At 44.5% G+C, this 27,302-nt stretch overlaps 11 protein-coding genes and 3 non-coding genes across 14 annotated transcripts; 5 read left to right on the forward strand and 9 right to left on the reverse strand.

Moving 5' to 3' along the window:
* Nucleotides 1-330: 330 nt before the first annotated feature.
* On the forward strand, nucleotides 331-2,067 carry PICMEDRAFT_73762 (hypothetical protein; the record flags this gene model as incomplete). The annotated part of the gene is made up of 1 exon (XM_019164579.1): nucleotides 331-2,067. One exon carries the CDS (start codon nucleotides 331-333, stop codon nucleotides 2,065-2,067), a length of 1,737 nt encoding a protein of 578 aa, XP_019016077.1.
* Nucleotides 2,068-2,096: 29 nt separating this feature from the next.
* On the reverse strand, nucleotides 2,097-3,191 carry PICMEDRAFT_12716 (hypothetical protein; the record flags this gene model as incomplete). The annotated part of the gene is made up of 1 exon (XM_019159964.1): nucleotides 2,097-3,191. The coding sequence occupies one exon, from the start codon at nucleotides 3,189-3,191 to the stop codon at nucleotides 2,097-2,099; it is 1,095 nt and encodes a 364-aa protein (XP_019016078.1).
* Nucleotides 3,192-4,600: 1,409 nt separating this feature from the next.
* PICMEDRAFT_17469 (hypothetical protein) lies at nucleotides 4,601-5,669 on the reverse strand. The gene has a single exon (XM_019161617.1). The coding sequence runs from the start codon at nucleotides 5,641-5,643 to the stop codon at nucleotides 4,993-4,995; it is 651 nt and encodes a 216-aa protein (XP_019016079.1). The 5' UTR covers nucleotides 5,644-5,669; the 3' UTR covers nucleotides 4,601-4,992.
* A 119-nt stretch (nucleotides 5,670-5,788) lies between these two features.
* On the reverse strand, nucleotides 5,789-5,872 carry PICMEDRAFT_t125. Its single transcript has one exon. It is a non-coding gene; the product is annotated as a tRNA-Leu (tRNA).
* A 298-nt stretch (nucleotides 5,873-6,170) lies between these two features.
* PICMEDRAFT_t104 lies at nucleotides 6,171-6,242 on the forward strand. The gene has a single exon. It is a non-coding gene; the product is annotated as a tRNA-Glu (tRNA).
* A 799-nt stretch (nucleotides 6,243-7,041) lies between these two features.
* PICMEDRAFT_t105 lies at nucleotides 7,042-7,113 on the forward strand. The gene has a single exon. It is a non-coding gene; the product is annotated as a tRNA-Glu (tRNA).
* Nucleotides 7,114-7,290: 177 nt separating this feature from the next.
* Nucleotides 7,291-8,983, reverse strand: PICMEDRAFT_68973 (hypothetical protein; the record flags this gene model as incomplete). Its single annotated transcript, XM_019163511.1, has 2 exons — nucleotides 7,291-8,850; nucleotides 8,941-8,983. 2 exons carry the CDS (start codon nucleotides 8,981-8,983, stop codon nucleotides 7,301-7,303), a joined length of 1,593 nt encoding a protein of 530 aa, XP_019016080.1. The 3' UTR covers nucleotides 7,291-7,300.
* Nucleotides 8,984-9,839: 856 nt separating this feature from the next.
* PICMEDRAFT_73767 (hypothetical protein) lies at nucleotides 9,840-12,608 on the forward strand (the record flags this gene model as incomplete). Its single annotated transcript, XM_019164580.1, has 1 exon — nucleotides 9,840-12,608. One exon carries the CDS (start codon nucleotides 9,840-9,842, stop codon nucleotides 12,606-12,608), a length of 2,769 nt encoding a protein of 922 aa, XP_019016081.1.
* A 198-nt stretch (nucleotides 12,609-12,806) lies between these two features.
* On the reverse strand, nucleotides 12,807-15,569 carry PICMEDRAFT_35754 (hypothetical protein; the record flags this gene model as incomplete). The annotated part of the gene is made up of 4 exons (XM_019162965.1): nucleotides 12,807-12,941; nucleotides 12,990-13,298; nucleotides 13,434-13,823; nucleotides 13,938-15,569. The coding sequence occupies 4 exons, from the start codon at nucleotides 15,567-15,569 to the stop codon at nucleotides 12,807-12,809; spliced, it is 2,466 nt and encodes an 821-aa protein (XP_019016082.1).
* Nucleotides 15,570-16,161: 592 nt separating this feature from the next.
* On the reverse strand, nucleotides 16,162-17,565 carry PICMEDRAFT_73769 (hypothetical protein; the record flags this gene model as incomplete). The annotated part of the gene is made up of 1 exon (XM_019164581.1): nucleotides 16,162-17,565. One exon carries the CDS (start codon nucleotides 17,563-17,565, stop codon nucleotides 16,162-16,164), a length of 1,404 nt encoding a protein of 467 aa, XP_019016083.1.
* Nucleotides 17,566-17,930: 365 nt separating this feature from the next.
* Nucleotides 17,931-19,670, forward strand: PICMEDRAFT_17479 (hypothetical protein). The gene has a single exon (XM_019161619.1). It carries the CDS (start codon nucleotides 18,196-18,198, stop codon nucleotides 19,513-19,515), a length of 1,320 nt encoding a protein of 439 aa, XP_019016084.1. The 5' UTR covers nucleotides 17,931-18,195; the 3' UTR covers nucleotides 19,516-19,670.
* A 614-nt stretch (nucleotides 19,671-20,284) lies between these two features.
* PICMEDRAFT_17481 (hypothetical protein) lies at nucleotides 20,285-22,900 on the reverse strand. Its single transcript, XM_019161620.1, has one exon. It carries the CDS (start codon nucleotides 22,718-22,720, stop codon nucleotides 20,444-20,446), a length of 2,277 nt encoding a protein of 758 aa, XP_019016085.1. The 5' UTR covers nucleotides 22,721-22,900; the 3' UTR covers nucleotides 20,285-20,443.
* A 472-nt stretch (nucleotides 22,901-23,372) lies between these two features.
* Nucleotides 23,373-24,782, reverse strand: PICMEDRAFT_59820 (hypothetical protein; the record flags this gene model as incomplete). The annotated part of the gene is made up of 1 exon (XM_019163390.1): nucleotides 23,373-24,782. One exon carries the CDS (start codon nucleotides 24,780-24,782, stop codon nucleotides 23,373-23,375), a length of 1,410 nt encoding a protein of 469 aa, XP_019016086.1.
* Nucleotides 24,783-25,028: 246 nt separating this feature from the next.
* Nucleotides 25,029-26,968, reverse strand: PICMEDRAFT_157844 (hypothetical protein). The gene has a single exon (XM_019160965.1). The coding sequence runs from the start codon at nucleotides 26,835-26,837 to the stop codon at nucleotides 25,275-25,277; it is 1,563 nt and encodes a 520-aa protein (XP_019016087.1). The 5' UTR covers nucleotides 26,838-26,968; the 3' UTR covers nucleotides 25,029-25,274.
* Nucleotides 26,969-27,302: the final 334 nt, after the last annotated feature.

A 27,302-nucleotide genomic window follows, 5' to 3' on the forward strand; every position in this document is an offset into this window, starting at 1 on the left:
GCTGTCTTTCCTCTCTAATTTTCATTATTCGTCAACCCTGTTCAGCAAGCAGGCCACACACCCTGCATAAACTGCCCTGCCACAGGTGGAAGCTTCCCGGAGCCCGCTCTTCGGAGTGTTCCCACAGACAAAGGAACCGTCTTAACCGTGGGGAGAAAGAGGGATTTTTCGAGAAAGACGCCCGGAAGGCCCCCCGAGCCGGGCTCGTGTGAAATTTGTGCCACGTCTGCACACCCTTTTAAATGCGGGTCCCTCCCTATTCTCCCTGAAGGGACAGCTCTTCTCTGCACCGCACCCTCTCTCCAGAGACAAGCAGAGGAAAACAGCACAATGAGATTCTCGTACTCGACCATATCCAGCATCGTTGCAACGTTGTTTGCCAGCTCCCTGCTTGCCTCGAACGCCGATGCAGTCGTGCCAACATACAAGCCATACGAAGGAAAGATCTCGGAAGACGCCTTCTTCGAGCAATTCGACCTTGGCTGGAAATCGAGATGGATCCCGTCTGCCGCCATGAAAGATGACAAGCTCTCCTACGTCGGAGAATGGGCCGTGGAGGAGTCGTTTGTTTTGAATGGTGTCAAGAACGATAAAGGCTTGGTTGTCAAGACCGAGGCGGCCTTGCACGCCATCAGCGCCAGACTCCCTCACGTCTTCGACAACACAAATAACACCCTTGTGTTGCAATACGAGGTGAAGTTCCAGAAGAGCTTAAATTGCGGTGGTGCCTACATCAAGCTTTTGAGTGAGAAGGGCCTCCAATACGATTCCGAGAACAGTCTCGAATTCAGCGACAAAACTCCGTACGTTATCATGTTTGGGCCTGACAAGTGTGGTGCAGACAACAAGGTCCACTTCATCATCAAAACCCTCAACCCTAAAACAAACGAATACGAAGAACACCATGTCAAGGCTCCGCCAATGGCTAGAATGGTGCAGACAACCTCTCTCTACACCTTGATTGTCAAGCCCAACCAAGATTTCGAAATCAGAATCAACGGTGTCATCGCAAGATCGGGCTCTTTGCTCAACCCAGACGACTTTGACTTAGTTCCAGCGAAGGAGATCATCGATGAAAATGACGTTAAGCCAGAGAACTGGGTCGAACAGGAATTCATTGTCGACCCTAACGATACCAAGCCAGAAGACTGGGACGAAAATGCTCCTTACTTAATCCCAGATCCAGAAGCTACAAAGCCTGCGGACTGGGATGAAAATGAGCCTGAGGAGATCCCAGATCCAACCGATCTCAAGCCAGAAGGTTGGGATGACGAAGAAGATGGATTCTGGGAACCTGTCATGATTGATAACCCAGAGTGTGAAAACCACGGCTGTGGCAAATGGATCAGACCAAAGATCAAAAATCCAGACTACAAAGGGAAGTGGACTCCAAGAAAGATTGCAAACCCTGAATACAAGGGTGAATGGGCACCAAGAACAATTCCAAATCCTGATTACTACGAGATCATCAGCCCATCTGACTTCGAGCCTATCGGTGGTTTAGGTTTCGAGATCTGGACAATGGATGACCATATTTTATTTGATAACATCTACCTCGGACATGAAATTAGCGAGGCAGAACAAATTGCCAATGCAACTTTCATTCCAAAATTGAACTCCGAAAATGAATTGGTGATTATGAGTGATCCAAACGTCGAAAAGACCTCATCCCCAGATGATCCATATCTACAATCCGCAATCGTATCCGATATGTATGAGTATGCTCTTGACAACATTGGCAAATTTTTGGGTGACTTGAAGTACTATGTCGCAGATGTTATCGAAAAGCCATTCGAGACTCTCGGACAAAGACCAGGAGAGGCATTTTTCTTTTCATCTGTCATTGTGGGAACAATCGGTACAGTAGTAGGCTTCTGGACCCTGATTATCAACCTTTCTCTCAGCATGATCAACAGCTACTTTGAAGACGACAAGACAGCCTATGTGGGACCATCCTCATCTGTAAAAAAGAACACCGCTAAAGGCAACTCAAAATTAGAGGTCATTGAGGAGAAGGAGGGAACCAAAGGTTCTAAGGCTAATGAGACAACTGCAAAGAAGCGTTGATTTTTTTTATACACATTTTTAATGATCCTCTATATATTTTTTTGCAAGTTCATTGCGCCCCGAATAACCAAGTTCCAAAAGTTAATCTTATTGCACCCTATGCATTTCCCTTTTTTTGGTAGAACATGGAGTTCATCTGCACTACCTTCCGCTATTTTCTCCTCTTCTTCTTCAAGAAATTTTCCAGATAGGCAAGAGAGGTGGTAAATGCATGTGCAGTCACGGTGTCCGCAGACACACATGGTGTGGAAGCCATCCTCAACGTCAACCTGCTTGTCACAAACCTTACACGTTCTCAGTTCATCAGGCTTGCCGTACAACTCCTTACATTTCTGAAAGTACTCCTCATTCAAAGAGCTATTGTATTCCATGAACTCTTTCAACTGGTTGTAGTTGCCACTGGCGATAGCCCCGTCAGCAGCAGTGGTAGTGGTGGTAGTTTCTTCTGTCAAGTTAGCAATTCTTACATCAATCTGTATATCTTCAAGTACTGGGATACCAAATTTGTTCTTAAGCCACACATCGTAAACAGAATTATCGAATATAACCACCTTCAAGCCGAGTCTGTTGAAACCTTTAGAGTTCAACAGTAATCTGCAATTTGCAATCTTACTATGGAGACTGGTACCACTGCCGGTGTTTCTTTTCCCCGGATTCAATCTTTTTTCAAACGGAATATGTCGAGTTTGGTAGGCGTGCTGCCAAGCGTGTTCAAACTGTAAGGCACTTATTTTGTTTGGAAACCCAAAAACATAAAACACCATTCTCCAGGGGCGATAACCTTTCTTCTTTGTCCGGTATGCCCCACCACGAGCCAACTCGCCATTATGTTGCCTCAATCGTCGATGAGGATCGGGGGTTGAACCGACATAGAAACACGATTTTTTTGGCAATGACTTTAACAAGTACACCCCATACATACGAGGTATTAAATGCTTACTCTTATCATTTTGAGGGTTAAGCTGCGAATCAAGTTGCGACTCAAACTGTGATTCAAACGGCAATTCGAACTGAGACTCAGTTTGCGATCCATATCCAAATTGTGATTCAGCTTGCGACTCTTGATGCGGACCCGACTCTGGCCCTAAATCGAGCTGCACCTCAGAATCCAAACTACTAAGCATTTCTGAGCCCTAATCTTGCTCGTTCGCAATGTACAATACCTTGCATCTAGAAGACAAATGGTATACAACTGCCATCACAACCATTGAAATCACACTCCATCTCAGAAACATCCTGTCACGTGCGTTCCTTTATCATTTTCCAAGTGACGCGAGTGGTTTTTGTTTACTATTTGGTGTCAAACCTGAAGTTCTTCTTCACACAATCGCTTCGTTACAAAATGATTCTTTTGTAGTCACGTAGTACGAGCTGGTATCACTATCTTAATCACTAAGCATGGCCCGTCCCAGTGCAATTTACCGCTCGTCGCAGCAGTCGACTCAAACGAAGAACAAGTATAAATTTCCTATTCTCGATTCTCAAGAATTAGTTTTACTGTACGATACAATGGGTTTCAACATAAATGAATCTTCCTTGACAAGGCCAAACTCATCGTTCATGAAATCTTTGATTGAGCAAATTTTGGATAAGTTTCTTTACATTTCACCCTACTCCTTGAGAGATAAAGTAGCACAAATAGAGATGGAATATAGTGACAGCGACAGTGAGGAGAGGGCAGGAAATGATAAGAACGACAAAAACGGAGAATTTGGCTCGCAAAGCGATGCAAATCAGCGTAAAGGACAATTCAAGTATGATATCAAATCCTCTATCAGTGTTGTAGCATGTCAAAGAATAATGTATAAGTTTTTGTGCGATTGTGGTGTGGACGACTTCAACATACGAGATATATCAAAGCCCGAACCTTCCAGGTTAAGAATCATTTTGAGCGCTTTGATCAATTATGCACGTTTCAGAGAAGAACGCATGGGCGATTTGGATGAACTGATGGATAAAAATGACCAAACTCTGGAGAACTATAAGACTTTGGTGAAAAAGAACAGGGAGATACAGAGTGAGATTGATCGAATAGTGGAAAACTTGAAGGCTCAACAGTACACCCACGAAGAGCTTTTCAATCACAACGAAGATCTAGAAAACCAGCTTCGCAACCTTAGACAGATACAAAAGCAACTTGCAGAGGAGCACGAGAAGTACAGAAGCGAAAAAACAGGTCTGATCAATGAGCTTGAAAATCAGAGCGCTTTATACATAGAAACGGAAAAGGATTTAGAAGAAATCCGTCCTTACATCAAAGAATCACCCGAAAGTGTCAGAGAACTTACCCAAAAAATGAAAGAGTCAGAAACCAAAGAGTCAGAAACGTTGAAGGGACTCGAAAATAAATTGAGGAGTATTACTATTTCGCTAGACTCATTTCAGCTTCTAACGCAAGAACTGAATAATCTGCAAAAACTCACTGATGATCTTAAAATCGAGTCGACTAGGAATAGATCTTACGATGACAAGCTAAAATCTTTGAAATCTCAGATGGTAGAAACCACAGAGGAGGCGAATGAATACAGCCGGAAGATGATACAGATAGAAAGGCAGCTAAAGCATAATGAGGATAGAATAACAAAGCTACAATCATTCTACACAGAGAAAATGAAATCTTTAGAGGAAAAAATAGCTATTCAAAACAACGAATACAATTCCCTCAAGTCAGAGAAAAATTTGGAAGATGTTGACTTAAGTGAAAAAGAGGCGCAAATAAATGATTGGAGAAGTAAGATAACAGATATTGAAAAGCAGTATGAACTTGAGTGTAAGGAAACCAATTTTGACCTGGAGAAACTAAACTCAAAAATTCTGCTGTATATTGCTGAAATCACTAATAAAATTAAAGAGTCCAAGGAAGTATTATAATTGTAAAGTAAAAAGTCGTGTATTTAGTTAGGTGTATATTTAGTGTTTAGAAAACTATTTGTTTAGGTAGAAAAATTGTATGCAGTATTCCTTGGTATCGGGATCCCAATAGTCCCATATTCTATCAGTGCGTAAATCAATTGTATCTCCTGGTATCTTGAAACCAACATTCTCGTAAGGCTCTGCACTTATGAGAAGATATTGGAATTTAGGGTTGGGGCTCTCCTTTTTCTGTTCAAAACATGACATAAATCGGTACAAAGGTTTGATATCCGCTTTGATTTTATCCAACTTGAAAGTAAAAATAAAGCCTTTATTTAGGCTCACAGGATCTCTAATTTTAAAGACTTTATATACAGGTTTACCTATGGTGGTCCAGTGTCTTTTCTCTATTATTTCTTCTTCAGTGCCACTCTTCTCTGAACTGCGTTGCTTTCTCTCTGACTCCGCTCGACGCATAAGATTAAGTTGATGCCTACGACCCGTCGTATGAGTAATGTAACTACTCTCAGACATATGGGTAGTTAAACATAGTTTGCATTCCAAGATACCCAAATGATTTTTGAACACATAGGGGTCAGATTCAATATTGATTTTCGACTGTAAAAGGTTTTTGAGTCTTTCTCTTCTGTATTGGTTAGTCTCAGCGGTACCGGCCACCCCTCCACCACCTTTTTTTGACCCTACTCGATTCTGGTAGTCCATGTCTATTTGTTATATCTCGATGGTCTTTTTAATTTAGATATTGAAAATTCATGATATGAAGCATATAGGTTTAACTGGTTAAGAAAAAAAAGAATGGATTCATGAACACTCTCACTGCAGCAAAGAAAAATTGATAAAAAACAGATGAAGGATGCGAGGTTCGAACTCGCGCGGACATACGCCCAACAGATCTTAAGTCTGCCGCCTTAGACCACTCGGCCAACCCTCCAAAGAATAGAAAGTGGTGAGCTCTCTTATAAATGGCCTAGATTAGTGGTAAGCTTACAAACCTGTTTAAAAGAGCATTGATGCTTTCACAAAGAGTTGCTATTCCTGAAAAAACTGTTTTTCTGCTTTTCTGTAAAGTTTGTTCAAATTATGTATATTACGTAATCTGGAATTTAGCTTTAGATCAGTATTATTGTCCAAATAAATCAGAGAAACTATATGCAAGTGTAAAAAAGGGCTGGCGCGCTTTTTTTAAGGTTTTGAACATATTACAGGAATCCAATTTGGAGGATATAACATCCGATGTAGTGTAATGGCTAGCACGGTTCGCTCTCACCGAGCAGATCCGGGTTCGATTCCCGGCATCGGAGTTTATTTATTTTTGATTCTGAGCGCCGACGATGTTTTTTACAAGCCGCTGCAGCAGAGGTATTTTACATGATCTGCGCTCAGAAGAAATTCTTCTCAGAAGGACAAGCATCGATTTCTTTTTTCACAAAAGAATCTTGTATACGATAATGATATTTGAATAGTTGACTGTGAACCTCATGTTAAAGAAAATTCCCAGTTTAATCTGACTGAATATCTATCAGTGCACTACCTGGTGAAATCTTTCTCGACAAAATTGATGATCTGTCCAAACTTTGAGAGTTTTTCATACCAGTGTTTAACCAGAAAACAGGTCAAAGCTACCATTTTTTTTTTCATTCTTGTGAAACAAGCTGTTGATCTAATTTCATATTCAATCACTAGATTACTTTTAGCCCATTAATGATTACGTTAGGGACAAGTTAGAAGTGAAAATATGGAGGGTCTAAGTTTGACCACACTAGCTTGTTTCTGGGGCTTAGTTGACTGCCTGATCTAGTTACTATCAACACTCAAAGATCTTCTTTGTTGTGCAACCAGCTAGAGGAATGGCGAACCAAAACTTACTGCTTTGAACCCGTGCATTTTCAGAGGCCATCAGTGCTCCTGTTTTGGAACCGATTAATTAAACAGGCCTTGAATAAACTAGCATTATCATTTAGAGAGTAACAATGAAGTCTTGTACCTGAAATATTCTCTATGCTTAATGACCTACTTTACAAATTGAATAATAATGGTAGTTGAAGGAGAAGATATTTTGATTTGATCCAAATTGAAAGCTAAAGATTACTTAATCAAATATCCGATGTAGTGTAATGGCTAGCACGGTTCGCTCTCACCGAGCAGATCCGGGTTCGATTCCCGGCATCGGAGTATATTTTTTCAACCATAGAAACGTCTACTTACATGTATAAAATGGAGTAAATAATTACTTCCATTCTTGTGCAATCTCTTTCACTTTATTATTAAGTTGGTAGTTCGCATGCTTCAGTTTCTTTATCATTATTTTTTTGAAATACAAAAAATTATAGCAATATAAATTAAGATGATGGTAATTAGATCATTTTTTTTCGTCTATAGGTTGCAACCCTCTGTCTTTGATTGGCATATTTGTAATGAAACAGTATGCCATGCAAGCCATCCAAACGTAGAATATTCTTTTGATTCCCAGCATATAAATTTCCTTCAAATAAAGTGCCTGTGTAGAGGTATATTTTGAAAGGTCAGGCTTGGTATATATCATCGTTTTTAACACTTCAATTTCTGTCTTGGAAAAATATTTACTTCCTGTTGCGTTCAAATTTTCGGCAAAAGTGTTGGCAAGAATCGTTGCAGAAATTGCCAAGCTGATGGAGCCACCAAAAGTACGCAAGACATTTCTTGTTGAAATGACTGTAGCTCTGTCTCTTTTGAGCGAATGGGCTTGAGCTGCAATCAAAGTAGGCTGAAAAATAAAACCGGATCCAAGCCCATTGATTACCATGATGATGATGGTGACACCTTTTTTGGTATTCAACCCCCACAAGCTCAAGAGGCCCATTGCAATCATCCAAAGAGTATAACCGATCCATATTACAAAGCCGTAGTGCTTAGTGCGGGAAATGAGCTGCCCTGAGCAGATCGAAGTTAAGGTCTGTGGCAAAACGAACGCTAAGAGAAAACAGGAAGTTTCCATTGGGGTGTATCCTCTCACCACCTCAAAATAGTACGGGTAGTAGTACTGGATGCCGTAGTAGCAGATGCCAAAGAAAAAGTTGTGCAGGAGGATAGAGGTCAATGAGAAACTCTCATTGAACAAGCGTAACGGTATGAGAGGGAGCTTCGAGACCCTGTGCTCGACGAGCAAAAATATCAGGAAGAAGACGCCTCCGATGACAATCATGGAGATAGTGAAGGCGCTGGTCCAGGGGAAGGTTGAGCCGCCCCCACTGATAGGGATTAGGAGGAAGATTATGGCTACCGAGCTTGTGAAAAAGCCCAAGTAGTCTAGGTTTAGGAGCTTCTCCTTCATGGAGTGCTGGGGCCTTGTGTACGGAACGTACTTGATCAAGATCAGCGTGGACGACAGGCAGATGGGAAATAGCGTGAAGTAGAACTTTCTCCACGAGGAGTGGTTGATGTATGCGGAGGCGATGAAGGGGCCGATGGCGCTTCCGATGCCGAAGAAGGCGCCCAAGATGCCCTGGTAAAAGCCCCTCTGCTCCAAGGTGACTACATCGGAGACGATGACCATGCTCAAGGTGGTGATGCCGCCGTTTCCCATGCCGCAGAGGGCCCGGAATACGTAGAGCTGGGTCGGAGTCTGTGCCAACGCACACGCTAGGTCGAAGAACGCAAGCATCACCATGGCGAAGATCATCGTGTACTTGCGTGAAAAGATGTCGCTGAAGCGGCCGAAGAGCACCATGAACACGGTGGTGCTGATCAACGAGGACGTGCCGACCCACGAGATCGAGCTGTACGCGTCCAGGTCCTTCGCCATGTAGGGCACGGCGATCGTCACGCCCGTGAGGTCGATGGACGAGATCATCAAGGCCACCGACATCGAAACGAACACGATGATGAGCTTCTTGCTGGTCAAGATGTTCTCGTGCGATGCCGCCACCAGTTCTGCCAGGTCATCGTCGACCGACTCTGTCTCCTCCTGCACCTCGTCTTCCTCCTCTGTCTCTGCTTTCTTGCTCCGTCCTTCTTCGAAACGGCGCACGTTGTAGGCTTCTCTCTCTACGACAGTAGTACTCATCGTGAGTGGTGTGGTAATTGGCAAGCAGCTATGCTGGTATCATCTTGTCGAAAGAGCCAACCCCAGCGTAGACCGGTCTGCCATCCCAGACACCGCATCCAGAGAGACTGTCTATGGTGGGAAACGGGGCACGCCACTGTCTTTATAGCAGGAACAACCAGGGGCTGGCGCACGGCGCAAGCGGGAACATCCGCTATCGCAGCGATAAGTCGAGACGTCGCACTTGTTTCCTCTTGTGGGAACAGCCGTTGAGCGATTTTCCGCTGCTGCGGTTCTCCGCCGTCGAGGCCGCCGGTGTCGGCGGCTTTTTCTGGTGCAGAAAGCTGGGGAAGCTTGGCCTGCTAAAGCCTGCCAAAGCCTGCCAAAGCGTGCGCTTCTCGGCCAATCCAGAAGAGGTCAAGCGGGGGCCAGGCTGGTTGCAGCCTGCTCTGCTGCCCCTGCTGGTGCCATTTTGGGGCCCCTCCGCTAACCGCCGCCTGGCTTTTTCCTGTTTAGGCAACTCCGACAGATCCAGACTCCCCCCACTTTGAGTCACGTGAAAAACCGTTTCATTCCCAAAAAAGAAAAAAAAAAGAAAAAAGAGAAAAAAAAATGCCGCACAGGAAGCCGCACAGGCTTCGAGGAGAAAAAGTGCAAAAAATGCGAAAAAGAGCGAGAACGAGAAAATCCGGGTATTGTTTTCTTCCCTGTGGAGCAGCAGAGCAGATACAGCCCGATAGAGAGATAGAGAGAAACAGAGGGATGAGAGGAAGATGAGACAGAGACCGAAGAAGACGGGTGTGTTGGGGAAGAGCAGCAGGGGACGCAGAAGCATCTGTTTGGGCAGCACAGGTGTACGGACTGCACCAGATACACAATGGTTCACACGCGGTTGTCGACCATGCCGGCAGACGGCATGGGAGGTGAAGATGCCTTTGCAAAAGACGATAACAGAGCAGCTAAGGCTGCGTCACATGGACCGACCGGGTCGGTGGGGTCGGTGGGGTCAGCTGGGTCTGCCGGGTCTGCCGGGTCTGCAGGGCAAAGTGGCGACGCCAAATCGACGAGGACGTCGTCGTCCTCGCAGTCGATGCTGGACACCGCACACAACTCCATCTCGTCGGCGTCGTCTGCAGCGTCGGCCTGTTTCAAGACAGCCAAGGCCATCCAGAACGCCCAGAACGAGCACCGCAGCAGCCGGCAGACGAAGGAAGGCGTCGAGGCAGCAGCCGGCGGTATCGCGGAGGAGCAGCACTCGTTGCCGGGCGACTTCGGCAGCGATGCCGTGAAGATGAACGACCACGCTGTGGCGAACACTCACACGAGCGACAGTTCGGCGGAGGAGAACGGCAGAAGCTTCAACTACCCGGGCATCCAGAACAACCCGCAGGACGGCGACAAACGGGGTGTCAGCGAGAAGACACTCTTCGACAACCCGTCGCCGTTTCTCCACCCCGCCATGAAGCCCATGCAGCAGCTGCAGAATTCCTTCCAGTACCCCGGATTCATGCCCTTCACGAATGCCGCGGGGCTTCCCCCAAACTACGTCTATCCGCTCCTGTCCTCGATATACTACAACAAATACGTGCCCCCTCAACAGCCGCAGCAGCCACAGCCGCAGCAGCAGCAGCAGGGCAACAGTCCGACCGAACTGCAGCAGCAGATGCAAAGACGACAAAAATCGGGAGCAAATGGCACTGGCAGCCCATTCCCAATGGACAGTCCTCTGGCAAGGGAGGATGGCCAAAAGCAGTCCCTCGAAAACCTCTTCGCTAACGGCGCTGCTCCGCAGATTTCAGAGCCCTATTTTCAGAACAACCAGGTTTACGGCTCTGCGAAAACTCTCCAGCAGTATTATCAACTACAGCTGCAGCAGCTACAGCAGATACAGCAACTACAGCAGCTTCAGCAGTTCCCGTCTTCTTTGGACCCTTCGATATCTGCGTCGCTCCTTGATTCTATCAACTTCAAGGCCTTCTTCCTTGATCAGCACCATTATCAGCAGCAACAGCTGTCCGGCGCAGATTCGCAGCGAAAAACGTCTCTCTCCCACGAGCAATCTGATTATGACACCAACCAACAGCAGCAACAGCAGCAGCCTCTCCAATTCCCTTACTCTTTGCATAACCAGCAGCAAATGCAGCATGGACACTTGTCAGAAAACCAAACCCCTCAAACGTCAACACCATCCACATTCGGAACCCCTCTCCCGCCACAGCAACCCCAGTTACCAAACTTTCAACCCCAGCAATTCCACCAGTTTCAGAAACTCCAGCACTTGCAGCAACTGCAGCAGTTACAGCAGTTACAGCAGCTCCAGCAATTGCAGCAACTACAACAACTACAGCAGTTAAAACAGGCTCAAATGCCTCAACGTGCACAGTCTCCGTCGGCGAACAATCAGCTATACGATCTACCCCAACAGGCCCAGCAAAACCATCCAGAAGTTCCACTGCAGTCTCGTAGTGATTCAAATGTTTCAGCGGCAAACTTTGTTCCAGACTCGAATGCATTTGGATACGCCGCCATCAACAACTCATTATATCACCCACTTTCCAATAACTTGTTACCGGATTTTTCTCAAACAGGAGGGTTTAACGCAGGGCCACTTTCCGTTCTTTCACCAGCTTTGGCTGCTACTTTTGCCCCTTCCATTCCGTTATCCATGATCCCCAATTTGATGGGCCCATCTATTGGCTCGCTACCAAACGATCCCAAAAATATGGAGACAAATGCTGCTCTGGAAAAATCCGGCAAAATGAGACCTAGATCCAAGGATACATCAAACGATCCTGATTCGCCTAAACCATATCGTTGCGCTCATTGCACCTGGTCTTTCACAAGACCAAGTGATTTGAGACGGCATTTAAAGTCTCACAATGCTCCACAATATCATTGTCCATTTTGGAATGTCAGTTATGCAACATGTCCCCATAGGAACAACGGCTCTTTCAATAGATTGGACGTTCTTAAGAGACATTTAAAACTTGTCCACTATGAACCTGACAACGAGATGGTTTTCAAACTGAAAAGAAAGAACAAAAAAAATGAACAAGATGGAGAAGGCAACACCGATACTGATGGAAAGGAATTGGCAGAGGTTTACGATGAGGAAACTGGTGACTTGGTCACTAGGCGCAATGATGGCGGGTATTGCTTGTCATGCAGTGTTCATTTCACGACTGCGAAAGATTTTATCGGTCATGTTAGTGAGTGTGCGTTGAATACGCCGATGCAAGAGTGGAAGTACAAGAAAAATGGCACTATTGCATGCGTTAAAAAACAAGGAGATAATCCAGACGGTGAATTAGAAGAGCGTACAGACAACGAGGAGAGCGATGAGGAAGAAAATTTTGGGAGAAACAGGGTCAATCCCAACAATAAAATCAAGACCTCCACTATACCACCAAATCTTGATCCAGAGACGTCTTCTTTATACTGTGTGGACAGTATCGGAAAGCTAGCAGTCTTGAACAGCTGCGAGGATAACGCAGGAGCGAATGAAGGCGGTATCGAAATTGATCCGAAAAAGAGAACCTATATGGTTTCTGTGAGTGATTTGGACACTAAGCCAGAAATTATGGATGAAGCTTTAAAAAGAAAAAGAGGGCGACCAAAAAAAAATTACGCTGTGACAAACAATTAGATAGCTTTAGAAATTTACATTTGTACAAAAACCCTGGTAGCGGTTGTACCTGAAGTTTACAGCAATATATTAAATCAGTCCTTATATTTTACTTTTAATGCGATGTTATATGTGTTTGACGGCAAGTACATCTAGCTATATATACCGTTAAAACAAATGCGTAGTTTTTTTTCAAATTTGATGAAAAATCGTAATGCGTCAATCATACTCTGCATATGATGGGATATCCAAATGGAACATAGGAAGGTTCGTACCAAAGACAGGATATAGCACACCATTGCTTCCAAAGGCTGCACTAATGTACCTGTCGGTTTCAACGCTCGTCCGAGGCATCTTACTCACTTGTTCATTTTCTTCTTCGTTGAAAGCGTCTTCCTCAACATCCACTTCAACTGCATGATCCTCAACATCATGATCAGCTGTCTTTTTGTTTGGAGTTGGATCACCAGCCTTGCCACCAAAGCCAGCATTAACCAACCCATGGATAACCCACGGGTTGATTATTCCTGAGAAATGCATTTCAAACTCGGAATCTGTGTGTAAACTTATTGCTCTCTTCATATCAATAAGCGCTTGTATAGATGTTGCATCGATTGCAACAACTTGGGAGAAGTCTAAGTGTAGAATCTTGAGCTTCGGTTTCAAAATGATTCTTGAAACATCTTTATCATAGTAGGTTTCTGATTGTGTCTCAGTGTCAATGTCGTTGAATGTAATGTTTTCTTGTTCGCTGTCATGTTCTCCATCTTCTCGATTTTTTAATTTGAGACCATGTATCAGTTTGTTCATTTTAGACGAGATGAGAGTGGCATTCCAGGACTTGACATTCCAATTCCAATTCCAATCTAGCTTCTGATGCTCACCAATGTTATTCCACAAAATCTCTCTTTTTTGCCCGGAAGAACGTGTGTTTTTTTTGATGTAATCGATTATGTTGTCAGTCTGAGCAGAGGCGTTGGGATACACAAAGCTCTCATTCATTCTGTAAACAATCACTCCTGGTGGTGGCAGTTCAATATCAATTCTTTCATTGATGAATCTCGTGTGAACTTTGTCTGGATTTGTATTCTCTATGGATAAAGGCACCCATTTATAGGTATAAGAAACAATATCTCGATCCATTGAATCTGTGAGCTCATTACAATCAGTGGCCTTGTAACTGCCTACACTCATATAAGAATCTGCCATTGAGATGAGACCTGAGTTTATAAAGGCCTTTTCCGTCCGAACAGTAGTCTTCTTATTTTCCTCATAATCTTTCTCTTCGGATGTCATGTTGGAGTCCCTCAAAGGGGAGTTGTTCAGTATTTTTGGATTAATAAGTTCAACAACCTTGATACGCCCCATGAAAGTACCGTTTGTCCAACACATTCTCCAAATTATGAGGGCACATGAAGCACACATTGCCCAATAAATACCGTATTCGATGGAAGCAAAAACTCCAATAAAGACACCAACGAGAAAGATTCCGCAATCCAAGGGCTGAATCAAGTACAGCTTCCAGGTTGCTGTATAAGAAGCCATCAAATCACTCACAGCGTGAATGATGATTGCACATAACGTTGCCTTTGGGATGTAGAAAAAAGCGTCTGTGAAACAGTAAATTGCTAGCAAAACACAAAACCCAGCGAAAATAGAAGCCAATGGGGTCTTCACACCACATTTGGAAGATAATGCAGTACGTGAGAATGATCCTGTGGCAGGGTAGGCACTAAAAAAAGTTCCAACAAGGTTAGTAACCCCAATGGCAATAAATTCTTGGTTTGGGTCTATTTTGTAGTCGTGCAAGCGGCCAAATGACTTTGCAATGGATATGTGTTCAAGAACCAACACGATTGTTGCAACAGGCAAGTCCGGCGCAATACGAGATGCAAGATTGGCAGGTGGCGTGAACATACCAAGATTTTGCAATCCGGCCTTGACTTCACCGGTGACCAAAAAAGGAGAGTGTTCCCTGTGATGACGGATAATGAGAAAGGAAATTAGTGTTGAGAAGATGATGACAATCGCAGTTCTTAAGTTCAAAACATAAGTCCAAAGGAGGGCCTTCTTCGGATACCTCTTGATCATGTGTTGGCAGAAGTATTTCCAGAGGTACAAGATAAAAAGTCCAACAAGACCGAAAGCAGCATCTACTGTTGTGTCTGGCAAATGCTTTAGAAAATTGATGATGATTTTGTAAGAAGCCACGTGGTTGTTGACCTTACTCGAGTAGCCCATCAAGCCAGGTAACTGGCTCGCAATGATATTAAAGGCCGAACTTGTTGTGAAAGCCATTACTGCAGGCAACGGAATTAATTCCACCAAGAACCCGAGTCTTAAAAGACCGACACCCAAAGTGATAGCACCACACAATAGCGCAAGAGTGGTAGCAATTTCAGGGGCCGTGTACAGATCACCGTACTTGTCTTGAACCCGGTTGATGATCTTGGAAACCTCCAAGCTCATAACTGCGACGGGGCCGATGGAGACATCTTTTGAAGTTGCGAAAAGCGCATACATCATCAAACCAATGAAAGAAGAGTAAAGCCCGTACACGGGGTCCAATCCTGCTAGCTTTGCGTAGGACATAGCCTGTGGCACCAAAACAATTGCAACGGAAACACCTGTGATGAAGTCCGAGGCAATCCATTTGGGCTGTGTTGGGTAGTATCCTATCCATGAGAAAATTGGAAAAAGGTTTTTGACATAGTGGGCCGACCTTTTCATCGGAGACCTTGCCAAGTACTTCAGATAATCCTTAGACTCTATCACTCTTTCGTTGTAAGGAAATATAGTGTAGTCCGACACAGGCTCCGTGCCATATGCTTCTATCTTTGGTATCTTTGAGCTGCTACGAACACTACTGCTCTCACTCTCGTTGGACAACACAGACTGCTCACCGTCTCCAGCGGGATCGGCATGTGAGTGCCCCTGTCTGGACTTCTTGTAGTAGTATTTTTTGAACAAATTTTTCACCATCTTGACTGATCAAAAGCAACGATCAAATAGTTTTTACGGCTATGCGGGGATATGTCTGCTCCGCTCTGTCTTGCTATGCGATTTAAAGGGGGATGATTTTGCTTCGTGGTAGCCAATGGCAAAATTGGAAAATGGATATTGTAGCTGCAAGTCAGAGTATTGTTAACCGGGTATACTTCTGTAATATCGGAACTATCGAGGCAAGCAAAACGGGGGGACGGAGCAAACAAAAGCGTGAAGAAAGAAAAGACGCTCCGGAGTTCTTCACGAAGAGCCCTTCGATCCCGCCATCGCTTCGCTACCGTTGCAGGTCCCGTTTTGCTCCCACCCGTAACGAAACCTGCCCTCCAGGCCCGAAAACCCGTCTTAGTAATGCAGGAGAAACTTCAACAACTGTGGAGTCATGTTGGTTCACCCAAAGAGGAAATCTTCTTTGAAAAAGTCACGTGCACAGCAGAATTTACAGTGCGCCACACTTTTTAAAGACTGATGTATAATCACGTGCCATCATGTTTTTCGACTTTCGGTTCAAAAGAAGTTGAAATAGGGAACTATAGAGGTAAAATAGTATACGTGTCTAACAAGAGGTAAGCTAGTGGTTGTCCGAGGTGTACGAAAGAAGGCCCTCCTCAAGCAGCTGCACACACTCGACACAGTCGGCGAATGTGTTGTACAAAGCGGTGGGCCCCAATCTGATCACGTTGGGCTTTCTTTCGTCGCAGATCGAGCCCCGCTGGTTCATGAACTGGAAGACCTGCATCATAACGTCCTTCTCAAGCGGCTTGAAAAGCAAGCTCAACTGTGAACCTCTCTGTGCAGGATCCTGCGGAGTGATGATCACAAAGTGGACGTCGGCGGCGTCCTGGGTCTTGTTGCTGTCCTCGATGCTTCTGTAGAACCTGCTCTTGTGCAAGCACCTCTCTAAGAACGCAGTGAGCTGGATTGACTTTGCTCTGAGCTTCCCAATCCCGCCGCACGCCTCAAACACGTCAAGCGAAGAGTTCAACGCACTCACGTCCAACACACTGGGGTTGCTCTGTCTGAACCCCAAGGCGGTCTCGATTGGCCGGAACTTCTCCAACATCTCAAACCGGTTGGCTGCGTCGTTGCCCCACCAGCCAGCGAGCCGGGCCCGACCTGTGCGATCGTCGCCGCCCGTGTGTCTCTCATGGACGAAGACACCGCCGATCGCCCCCGGCCCGGCGTTGAGATACTTGTAACTGCACCACGCGGCGAAGTCGATGTCCCACTCGTGCAACTTGAGGTCGACGTTTCCGGCGGCGTGCGCCAGGTCCCACCCAACCACACAGCCCTTCTCGTGCGCCTTTGCCGTGATCTGCTTGATGTCGAAGTATTGGCCCGAGTAGTATTGGATGCCGGAGAAACACACAAGGGCAATCATATCCCCGTCTTTCTCGAGGCTCGAGAGAATGTCTTCCGTACGAAGCGTGTACTCGCCCTCCCGTGGTGCCAGCTGCACAAGCGTCTCCTCCGGCGCCAGACCATTGAGTCTTGCCAGGTTGTATAGCGCATAGTAGTCCGAGGGGAACGCCCCTTTCTCAAAGAGGATTTTTGTCCGCCCGCTGGCCACGTCCGGGCGGTAGAAGCCCACAAGCAGCGAGTTCAAGTCCATCGTCAACGTGCCCATAACCGCCACCTCCGTCTCCTTCGCTCCGACCAGCCTCGCTAGCTTCGGCACAAGCGGCAAGTCTACGTCCACCCAGTCCGTCGTAATCTCGTTCCGGAAGTGGGACTCCACTGCCCGGGCCCCCCACGCCTCGAGCTCTTTCTCCACATACCGCCTCGTCTGCACCGGCATCAACCCAAGCGAGTTCCCGCACAAGTAGTTCACCCTTGTTTGCGGGTCCAGCTCCGGGTTCCGTGCACAGAGCCCCATCGTCTCGAACGTCGGGAACACAAACATATCGGCGTGTGTCTCGTGCGTGCCGTCCAGCACCCGTGCCTCTTCTCTCAGCTCTTCCCACGCTTCCAGCATGTTCACTGTAGGTTCTTCAGCTTTTGGTTCCAGCTCCTCTCTTCTGCACCAGCTTCCTGGATCCTCCTTCTCCCGTCTGAGTTCGTCGTCCCGTCGTTCCCATCTTCAACAACTTCACCAACTCCTCGAGCGCCCCTACAACACCACTGCTGTCGCATTACGTCATCCCCTGGCCCCGGCCGCTCTCGCCTGTTGCGGTGCTTTGCTACAGGAATAAATTGCTTACAGTACAGGCCGGTGCCCGTGCCGTCTGTGTGTGTCGACCTGCCCGGTGTGTTACTTGCTCTTCCAGGAAGATCCACGTCAGAACCAGCGCAGAGGAGCAGCCGTATCAGCAGTCCCATTCGCCTTTGTTCGTGTGCCAACGGTTTCTTCGAGTTTTCGTAGGAGCAGCAACAACAAGACAGCAGCAGTAGCAGCAGTAGCAGCAGCGGCAACGGCAACCCCCTGAGCAACGAGACACACCTGTGTGCACGTCTGAAAATAATACACAGCAAAGATCCACACGCAAGAGGACCTAGACACGCCGTGCCATCCAACACAAAGAGTTAGAAACAGCAGCACGAGGACATCCACACCCAGGTCTTCGGACAACAACACACATCCATCCGTACTTTCTTCTCCGCCACCATGTCAGCCTCACAGGACTTTGTGAGATCGAACATCTTTGGGACGGTATTTGAAACCACCTCGCGGTACTCTGACCTGAATCCGATAGGAATGGGGGCTTTTGGCCTTGTCTGTTCCGCGAAGGACAAGTTGACAAACCAGAATGTGGCCATCAAGAAGGTGATGAAGCCGTTCTCGACGCCTATCTTGGCTAAGAGAACGTACAGAGAGTTGAAGCTCTTGAACCATCTCAGACACGAAAACTTGATTTCCTTGGAAGACATCTTTCTTTCCCCACTGGAGGACATCTACTTTGTCACAGACCTCCAAGGTACAGACCTCCACAGGCTCCTGACCTCCAGGCCTTTGGAAAAACAGTTTGTCCAGTATTTCCTTTACCAGATATTGCGTGGCTTGAAATACGTGCATTCTGCAGGTGTCATCCACAGAGACCTCAAGCCTTCCAACATTCTAGTGAACGAAAACTGCGATTTGAAGATCTGCGATTTTGGCTTGGCACGTGTGCAAGACCCACAGATGACCGGATACGTTTCCACTCGGTACTATCGTGCACCGGAAATTATGCTCACCTGGCAGAAGTACGACACAGAGGTTGACATCTGGTCCGTCGGCTGCATATTCGCTGAAATGATCGAGGGTAAGCCCCTCTTTCCCGGGAAGGACCACGTTCACCAGTTCTCCATCATCACAGAACTCTTGGGCTCTCCTCCTCCGGGCGTCATCGACACGATCTGCTCGGAAAACACGCTCAAGTTTGTGCAATCCCTACCACATAGAGACCCTATACCTTTGACTGAAAGGTTCAAAGACGTTGAACCCGAAGCTGTTGACCTTTTATCAAGAATGTTAGTCTTCGACCCCCGCAGGAGAATAACAGCAGCAGAGGCCTTGGCACACCCATACCTTGCTCCTTATCACGATCCAACAGATGAACCGGTGGCTGAAGAGAAGTTTGATTGGTCCTTTAACAACGCTGATTTGCCTGTCGAAAACTGGAAAATCATGATGTATTCCGAGATTCTCGATTTCCACGAGATAGAAGGTGCTGGAGCGCTAGACAACTTTAACCTGCAGCAATACGAGAGTCAGATGCTAGAACAACAACAGACACAGGGTCAAAACAACATAGCTATGGATCAAGCACAGGCTCAAGCGCAGGCCCAGGCCCAGGCTCAAGCGCAAGCGCAAGCACAGGCTCAGGTTCAGGCGCAAGTTCAGGCCCAGGTACAGGCGCAAGTTCATGCCCAACAGGCACAGGGCCAATCTCAAGTTCCAGCAGGACAAATGTCTCATGGCCAAAACCTCGAATTCAATCAATAGATAGATATAGCAGAAAACTCAACTCCCTTTCTGACATACTTACTTAAACTTTTCATTTTCACTAATGCCTCCTGCTTTTCTTTTTATAATGTTCAGCGCTGGATCTCTGTCGCTTTATATATACACAGTGTAATATAATACTCTCCTTCAGCCTGTTCTACTCCTTACTATTAGTTGTCTGCTAAGGCGCTACGCTTCCTTAACTAAATTATGCACCAGAAGGCTCCTACTTCAACAAGGAGCTAAAACTCTGAAAAGGGTCTGTTCTAGCGAGTCAGAATATGGAACACCCGAAAATTTAGACGCTCTTTTTTCCTTCTTGAAAAGTCCCCAAAGCTTTCTTAAAACTCGACTCTTTTTGTTAAAGTTTTTTAACCAAAATTCAGCTCAAACAGGAACACAGCTGGCCACCTCAATGATCAACAAACATATGGCGATTCGGTAAAAATAACATTATGCTCATAAAGCATTTATCAAAAAAAAAAAGAACATTCAAAAATTTCCGAACAGGTACCTAATACCCTACTATCCACATTAGACAGTTTTGAGCTTATTACCTAAAATGGTCAAGACTGTGTAATACTTTAGAAGTAAGACGTCGGAGAAACTGATCGTCATGGAAAGAGCAGACGGAGATGTTTTCTTTTCACAGCTGAGCCTCCTCTCCTGCACAGCCCGAGCGACGATCCTCTTTCTCTGTGGCTGCAACCTTAAAAGCACTTTGTTTCAATGTGCCCTGCTGCTGTAACACCACATGCTCCGAGACTGTATTTGTTTACCAAACAAAAAAATACATCATTTTCTAATATACAATTGATACAAAGCCACAGCAGAGGTAACGGGATTGAAACCTCCGGAAAACACTGCGAAATAATAGGTTTACATTGAATCTTTCCAAGTTCCAGAAAATAATGGAGATGACAAGTACTCATTTTTTGGAAAACAAATTATCCGAATACCCACTATCATAATCCCTTCCGGTAGTAGTAATGCCGGAATAGGTGTTTTCAGAATTCCTTCGACGTTTCTTCTCATGAGCTAAATACTGGTGTTTGTCTGCCATAAATCGTGTTTTGAACTCTTCAAATAATTCCTTAGACTGCTCAAACTCGTGGGTACCTTTGAACTGCTTAAAAAATTTATCCGCATGCACAAACAAAAGCTTCTCCATGTCATCAAAGCTGAATTTTTCTTTCTCATCAAAGCTTTTGCTTTCAAGTCTCCAACTTGATTCATTATTGTAATCTTCTGAAGTTACTTTGATTCTTGCCGTATCAATAGGGGCAGCAACGTCATCAGCTTTCCTGGATTGTCTCTCCTTGGAATCTACTTCAGAATAATTGAAGGATTGTGGATGACTAACAATAGGTAACAAATGCCTAGCCTGGACTAGTACTGGTTCATTTTTGCCTGCTTTATCACCAATATCTAAGACCATCCTGCTAGAAGTGTTTATATAATCCTCTGGAAGTTGTCTTGAGTTCAAAGCGCTCGTACTATAATTGTGATATGGTATTTTATTCTCCACCGAGGAGAGAATTGCGCTGGATTGCGCATTTACTTTAGGAAGAAAGCTTTGTACTGGCAGAGATGAAGAAGGCGTAGAAGCATAATTTGCAGAAGCTTTTTTGGGTACATTTGACATACTTTCCAACATAGTGTTTTGAACATTGCTCATGAAAGTTCCAGTTCCAGTTCCAGTTCCATTGCTATATACTGGTGATGCTGTGGGGTTTAAATTTTTACGTCCCATTGAAGTTGAGCCATTATTTCGAGCATAAATGAGGTTTTGATAGTGAGGACCTGCTCTTGAATTCATCCCAGGATTCATATTGATACTAAAGTTCGAATGTTGTATTGGTGTAGACGTGAGGGGCTTAGAAAGATGTGAATTCAAAATTTGTTGTAGATTAAACTGAGAACCTGTACTACTAGATCCATTTGCACCGGAATTATTAGTGTCGCCGCCACTACCATACTTATTACCTGGACTAGTGCTGCTGGTATGAGTTTTACTCGTACTGCTATTATCTTCATTAGTATCTCCTGGAGTCCTATTTTTCTGATCGTAATCATTACCACTGCTACTGCGGTTAGTACTAGAATCAATAGCAGTGGTACCACTGTTTTCATTATTGGTATTGGTATTGGTATTGGTATTGTTCTCGGTGATATTGCTGAAAGTTACGCTAGAAGGTTTTTGATATTCGTTTGGCAAAAGAGAATATTCTGTATCTGGCCTTGGTCGTACATAGGAAAGGCTTGAATAGCTGCCTCCATTCTCGTTAGATATTAGCAAATAGTTCAAAGTTGTTGATGAGTTGGATTTTTTATTATTTTCGGAAAGTTGGGATGGCGGTGATGGAGAAGGCACTTCAGCAGAGTAAGTGCCGTTACCAGAGTTGTAGATGCCATTGACCCCATTAACTGGAGACATTTTATTTCGTTTGTTACTAACTAAAAGGCTTTTAGCGTTGTTATCCTGTTCGTAAGAATTGACACCCGCTATAGGAGCAAAATTTAACGAGTATTGGCCGGAATTGTTGGTGGAGTTATTGACAACTGTTGAAAGGCTCACCGGATACATCTCTCTTGATTTAGGTGCACTACGCAGAAAATTATCACTTGTATTCGGTAGATCTCGATTTTCAGAATAAGTGCCACTTTTTGAAATGTTGGTTGTGGATCCATTGATACCATTCCCTTGGTAAGCGTTAAACGCATTTTTAGTTAATGATTTTACCTTTTTGACTTTCGTTAAACCATGCCGTTTCTTGAAATTTGCCAGCCATCCATGACTAAAAGATTTTGCTCTTTTAGGGTCGGTAACACCATATTCTTTTGTAAATTCAGACCAATAATGCCGCAAAATAGGTTCAGTAACAGGTAAATCCATACTCAATCGTTCACTGACTACCTTGTGCATTGCATCATTGATCGGGCCATATTTGAATGTCGACTTTCGTTTTGAAAGCTTTAAATTTTCTGATACGCCTCGTGGGCCATTGACAGCTCTGATATACCGTTCCCTTAATTCTTCTTCATGCTTCAGCCATTCGCTGAAGCTAGAAGTGGAAATGGAGAACTTGTCCTTGAAATGCTCTACTGTTTCACTTTGCGGTTTGTTTGAGTTTTTGAAATAATCTATAATCATAATCTTTTCCTCAAGATTGGTTCCCGGTAACCTTCCAGGATCTTCCGGCATCACGTCAGTTGCTCGTTAGTCAGCTTTATCATACAAGCTTCTCAGCTAAAACTCTCTTAGACGTATCGTGCAAACCTTGATCCTTAAGTATGATGTGATATATGAGAGGATACATCCATATACATATAAATGAATATACGCCACCAAAGTATTACTTTGCAAAATGAGGGTTCGATAACAATGTTTTTGGCTAAACAACAAAGTCGTACCCTTCCATCGCCAACTCCGTTATCTTTACCACCATCATTCTGTGAAAATGAGATTCATGTCTCAAAAGGGTAACGTATTCAACACTGAAGATTAGGTAATCTGTAACATGTCGAATATAAGCAGAGGAGTTTGCTAAAGCTGGGGCAAGCCAAGAGGTTTACCTATCGCATTCAAAGACAATGCTATGATTCTATGCATTATTTTCAAATTTACAGGATAATCTATGATATAGAAGTATATGGACAAAAACAAGAGGGATTTTTTGAGATTCCGGAAACTTGTCATACGTCTAATAGCCTCTCAGTTGAAAACAAAGCCTTGACAATACAATAATTAGTCTACGATAACCTCTTCAGGAGCCCTGAGTTAACTCACCAGTCTTGTAGTTGAGAACGTCTTTATTTGCAAAAAGTGACTAAGTTATAACGTGACAAAGGCCATCCTACAGCGGCTCCGCCGAGAGGTCTGGAAGAATCTTGAACGGTTGGCCTCTCCATTGTATGTCGGTACCACACATTGATATCACCCATATAGGCAAAGCTAAGAATTCTCTCAATGCCCAGAAGCGAGCAAATTGACCCAAATGGAACTTTCTTGGCACTATCACTGAAGACACGTTATTATTGGTAACATTGATGAGCTTCTCATACTGTATAGCGTCGATAACAAACCACGCTATCATGTGACAAATGAACCATGTCCAGTTAATGCTACTTTTGTCCTTCAAAAGCACATTTACCGAGAAACTCCCGATTATACCACTTAGAAGACTTTCAGTAGTGGGCTCCAAGAATGTGGCCGCAGAAACCATATACTTCCTTATACGCAACCACCTTGCTCTTCTCTGTATATACTCTTTCACACTATTTTGACCACTGACTGGCTGCAAAACAACATCTCGACTCATCCCTGCACAGCCATCGACGTTCTCAAAAATAGCTATTGCAATCATATGGTCTTCTCCGATGTACTTAGCAAAGTGTTTGAGACCATCCCCCTTTAGGATACGTTGACGCGTGATAAGCTCGACAGACTTGTCCAAGTCTGACCTTTTGTAAATGTTAGACTTGCCATTAATACAAGGAGCTGGTTGAATTCTATTTAGCGCAACATAAAATTTGGCATGAGATGTGGACATGAACATCTCGTCAAGTTTAGACCCCCAGTTTATGCGATGCTTTGAGTTAGATGCAACAATGGGAACATGTGTGACCATCTTGACGGTCTTGTCTCGCCTCAACCAAGCTGGGACACTGGATCCATTGTTCTTGTTGTTTTGCAAAGTGTAGATGGATCTTCTCAACGTATGTGGATCAGTGTAAATATTGGAATCAAGGACCCATAGGATATCATATTTGGCAGCCTTGTAACCTTTATGCAAATTGTTCACTTTTGGATTGGAGCCGAAAAAATCAAGGCTCTTCTGGTCTTGATCGATCATGAGTTTGGCGTCTACGTTACTGTATTTTTCAATCAGAGTGTTCACAATCGGTATCGCAGGATCGACGGCAGACTGAACGCAAAATATTATTTCCAGCTTTTCAAGAGGATATTTCTGTTGGAACGATGATTCAAGACAGCTAAGCATGTTCGAATCAATACCTTTGAGCGGTCTTAATATCGTTACTGGTTCTAAAGAATCATCATCCACGAGAAAATCTAGCTGTAATTGAGCTTTTTTATTGAAGTGAAACGTAATCTGTGTAAATCCAATAAACACCAGTACCAGCACCACTATGTAAAGTATGAATAATGGAATGCTAAGTACCTCCAAGAGCCGATTCACGGATGAAGTACTTACTTCGTCCACCGAGCTAGAGTAACTGTCGACATAACTCCAAATGGGGGTCATCCTCTTGTTTCACCCAACAACACAATCGAATGTCACCGGCTCTATGATAGCTCTTGTTCGGCTGTAGCTCAGACTCTCAGACTTTTGTGAGCCCCCTAAAGCCAGCTCATTCGGCTTTGTTTTCGGGGGCCTTTCATGTGTTCTTCGACGGGGTGCTTTAAACTTTTTTTCCTATTATTTTGTTTTAAGCCCAATTACGTAAGCGGAAGACTACGTCAGGGGTGTAAACTCTAAAGGCTTCGTTTTCTGAGATGGGACATCCATGAGTTGAAAACTACGCAAAGGTGACTGACCGGCGTTTCATAAGAATAAAAACAATCTCTCTTCTTTCATATTTTTATAAGAAAGAGCGTATTGACGAGTAATGGCAGGCTATGAGGTGTCACTTTAGTAAACGGCCGAACTTCGACAAAACATGGAACGTGTAGTTACACACTTAGCTAACTCAAAAATGTTTTTATCGGAGGCATTTTAGATCACATGTAGAACCAGCTATACGCAAGATTTCGCTCCCACTTGATGTACAAGCATGGCAAGTTCCTTAGCAAAACCGAGTTTGAGGGGCTGGAAGCTTTTGAACACAGGTTCCCCGTTAGCATCCCACGATCTGGATAGGAATCGTACACGTGCAGGAACTGAGACCTCCCAAAATACTTCTGTTGAAGAAACAAAAGGCAGGTTATCAGCTGTAGCCGTAAAGCTGCCAATGTTATCTAGAACCAGCTCGATTCTCTCATCTCGTAGAAGGTACCTACTCCACTCTCGTTCTTTTACAACTTTGCTGTGCTCAGGGTCAAACATCTTCCCATTTATATCCTGTGCGGTGATTGCCTTCACTTCACCAGGCATGTTTTTTATGACCTCGACAGTTATATCAGGGAATTCACCTGATTTGGGAGCGTCTTTCGGAGTGACTAACCATGGTTTAATGAAAACAAGTCCGCCGATATGTATGCCAGATAAGACACTTGCATCGTGCTTGACCTGATGTAATACACGAGGGCAAACAGCCATTTGTTTCTTCAGTTTTGTTGATGAATTAACGTCAGGAATCCTCAGCAAATGTGCACCTCGATCATTGGTATGGCTCCAGATACTACCCTCTGTACGGACATAACCTGGCGTATCTATTAGCTTCATTCCTGGCACGTTGTAGACGTTGAATTTAGATGCAAAAGGTACTGGAGAAGGTTTTATGTGCTGCGGACTTACTATCAGCCCATCAGCTTCATCGCCTTCTTCAAGTTTGGTATCAGAGTCCATTTCTTTATTCAAATCTTTGCAAAACGCTGAGACCATACTGCGGAGCAATGAAGTTTTCCCGGAATTAGCTTGTCCAATGATATAAGTGTTTGCAGACTGGAAGGGGTCATAATCTAAAGATTGAAGGATTGGAGTTAAAGTCCAGGGTAAGTCTTTGGAGAAAAGATGAATATGTTTTAAGGATACAGTGTAATTTTTGAGCTTCTCGAAAATCGACTCATTGGTGTCTTTGATATTGGTCTCAAACAAATCAAAATCATTTGAAGATTTTTCAACATTCTCCGCCATCCTGGTGTATGTGAAATACTGTTTATACTTGTTCAATTCATTGAGAAACTGTGTTTTCCAAAGCTTCATATTGGTTTTACTGATGGGACCCAGATTCGTAGGGAACATTGGGTATTCACCAAGTTGATCAACATCTGTTATCACCCAGTGGACATTATTTAAGTTAATTCCTTTTATCACAAGTAGTGCCAGCAGTCGCTGATGAATGGATATGGGAAAATCACGCTGCGAGATGCATATTATCACGTTGATGGTGGTACAGCCTGCTGCAACATTAGGAATGTCCGGATTCGCAGAGAAAATACGAGAGCGTATATTATCATTGCCTCTATTTCGAGACTTGAGAGTTGGGATGTAGGATACGACGCTGTCTAAGGTTCTTGGGCCTGCCCCAACGTATGTGAATTTGCTGGCATTGAGAAGAGTTCGGAGGTGTTTCGGAAATTTTGACGCCGGTTTCCCTGCAAGTTTGGGATGTCGCCAGAAAGGGACTTTTACCTTCATATCAAAGGGAGCTGCTGTTTTATGGCAAAAACAAAACCCTTCGGGGATGGGTTAGGCGTGCAGGTGACAGGCAGTATGTTGCAGAAAGGCACAGATGAAAAAGAAAATTCATGTCCAGATCCGTGCGCCATAAAAGAGAGCGAAGTGAGCTAACTCTAATTGCAGAAAAAAATTGGCTACAGAGATAGAGAGTTATCGATGTTTTTTAGTTTACCTTGAGACGAATATTTAACGTACTTTATATAGAACATGGGAATGTAAGTTATGAAGGCGAACCCATAACCTTTAATAGTTGTGTTATTTTTGCCTTTTGCTGTAGGGAAGAGTAATACGAAGGAGAAGGATGAAGATGATAAGAAATTAATTTCGGGTTCATTCAATGAACAATGTGTAAGGAAAGGAGAAGGTGTGTGTGTGTGTGTGTGTGTGTGTGTGTGTGTGTGTGTGTGAGTGTTTGATGACTAG

The sequence above is a fragment of the Pichia membranifaciens genome, assembly GCF_001661235.1.
Source record: "Pichia membranifaciens NRRL Y-2026 unplaced genomic scaffold PICMEscaffold_5, whole genome shotgun sequence".
Taxonomy (NCBI): domain Eukaryota; kingdom Fungi; phylum Ascomycota; class Pichiomycetes; order Pichiales; family Pichiaceae; genus Pichia; species Pichia membranifaciens.

Coding starts and splice junctions, on each gene's coding strand:
- PICMEDRAFT_17469 (XM_019161617.1), bottom strand. CDS start 5,643: ATGGACTACCAGAATCGAGTAGGGTCAAAAAAAGGTGGTGGAGGGGTG.
- PICMEDRAFT_17479 (XM_019161619.1), top strand. CDS start 18,196: ATGTCAGCCTCACAGGACTTTGTGAGATCGAACATCTTTGGGACGGTA.
- PICMEDRAFT_17481 (XM_019161620.1), bottom strand. CDS start 22,720: ATGCCGGAAGATCCTGGAAGGTTACCGGGAACCAATCTTGAGGAAAAG.
- PICMEDRAFT_157844 (XM_019160965.1), bottom strand. CDS start 26,837: ATGAAGGTAAAAGTCCCTTTCTGGCGACATCCCAAACTTGCAGGGAAA.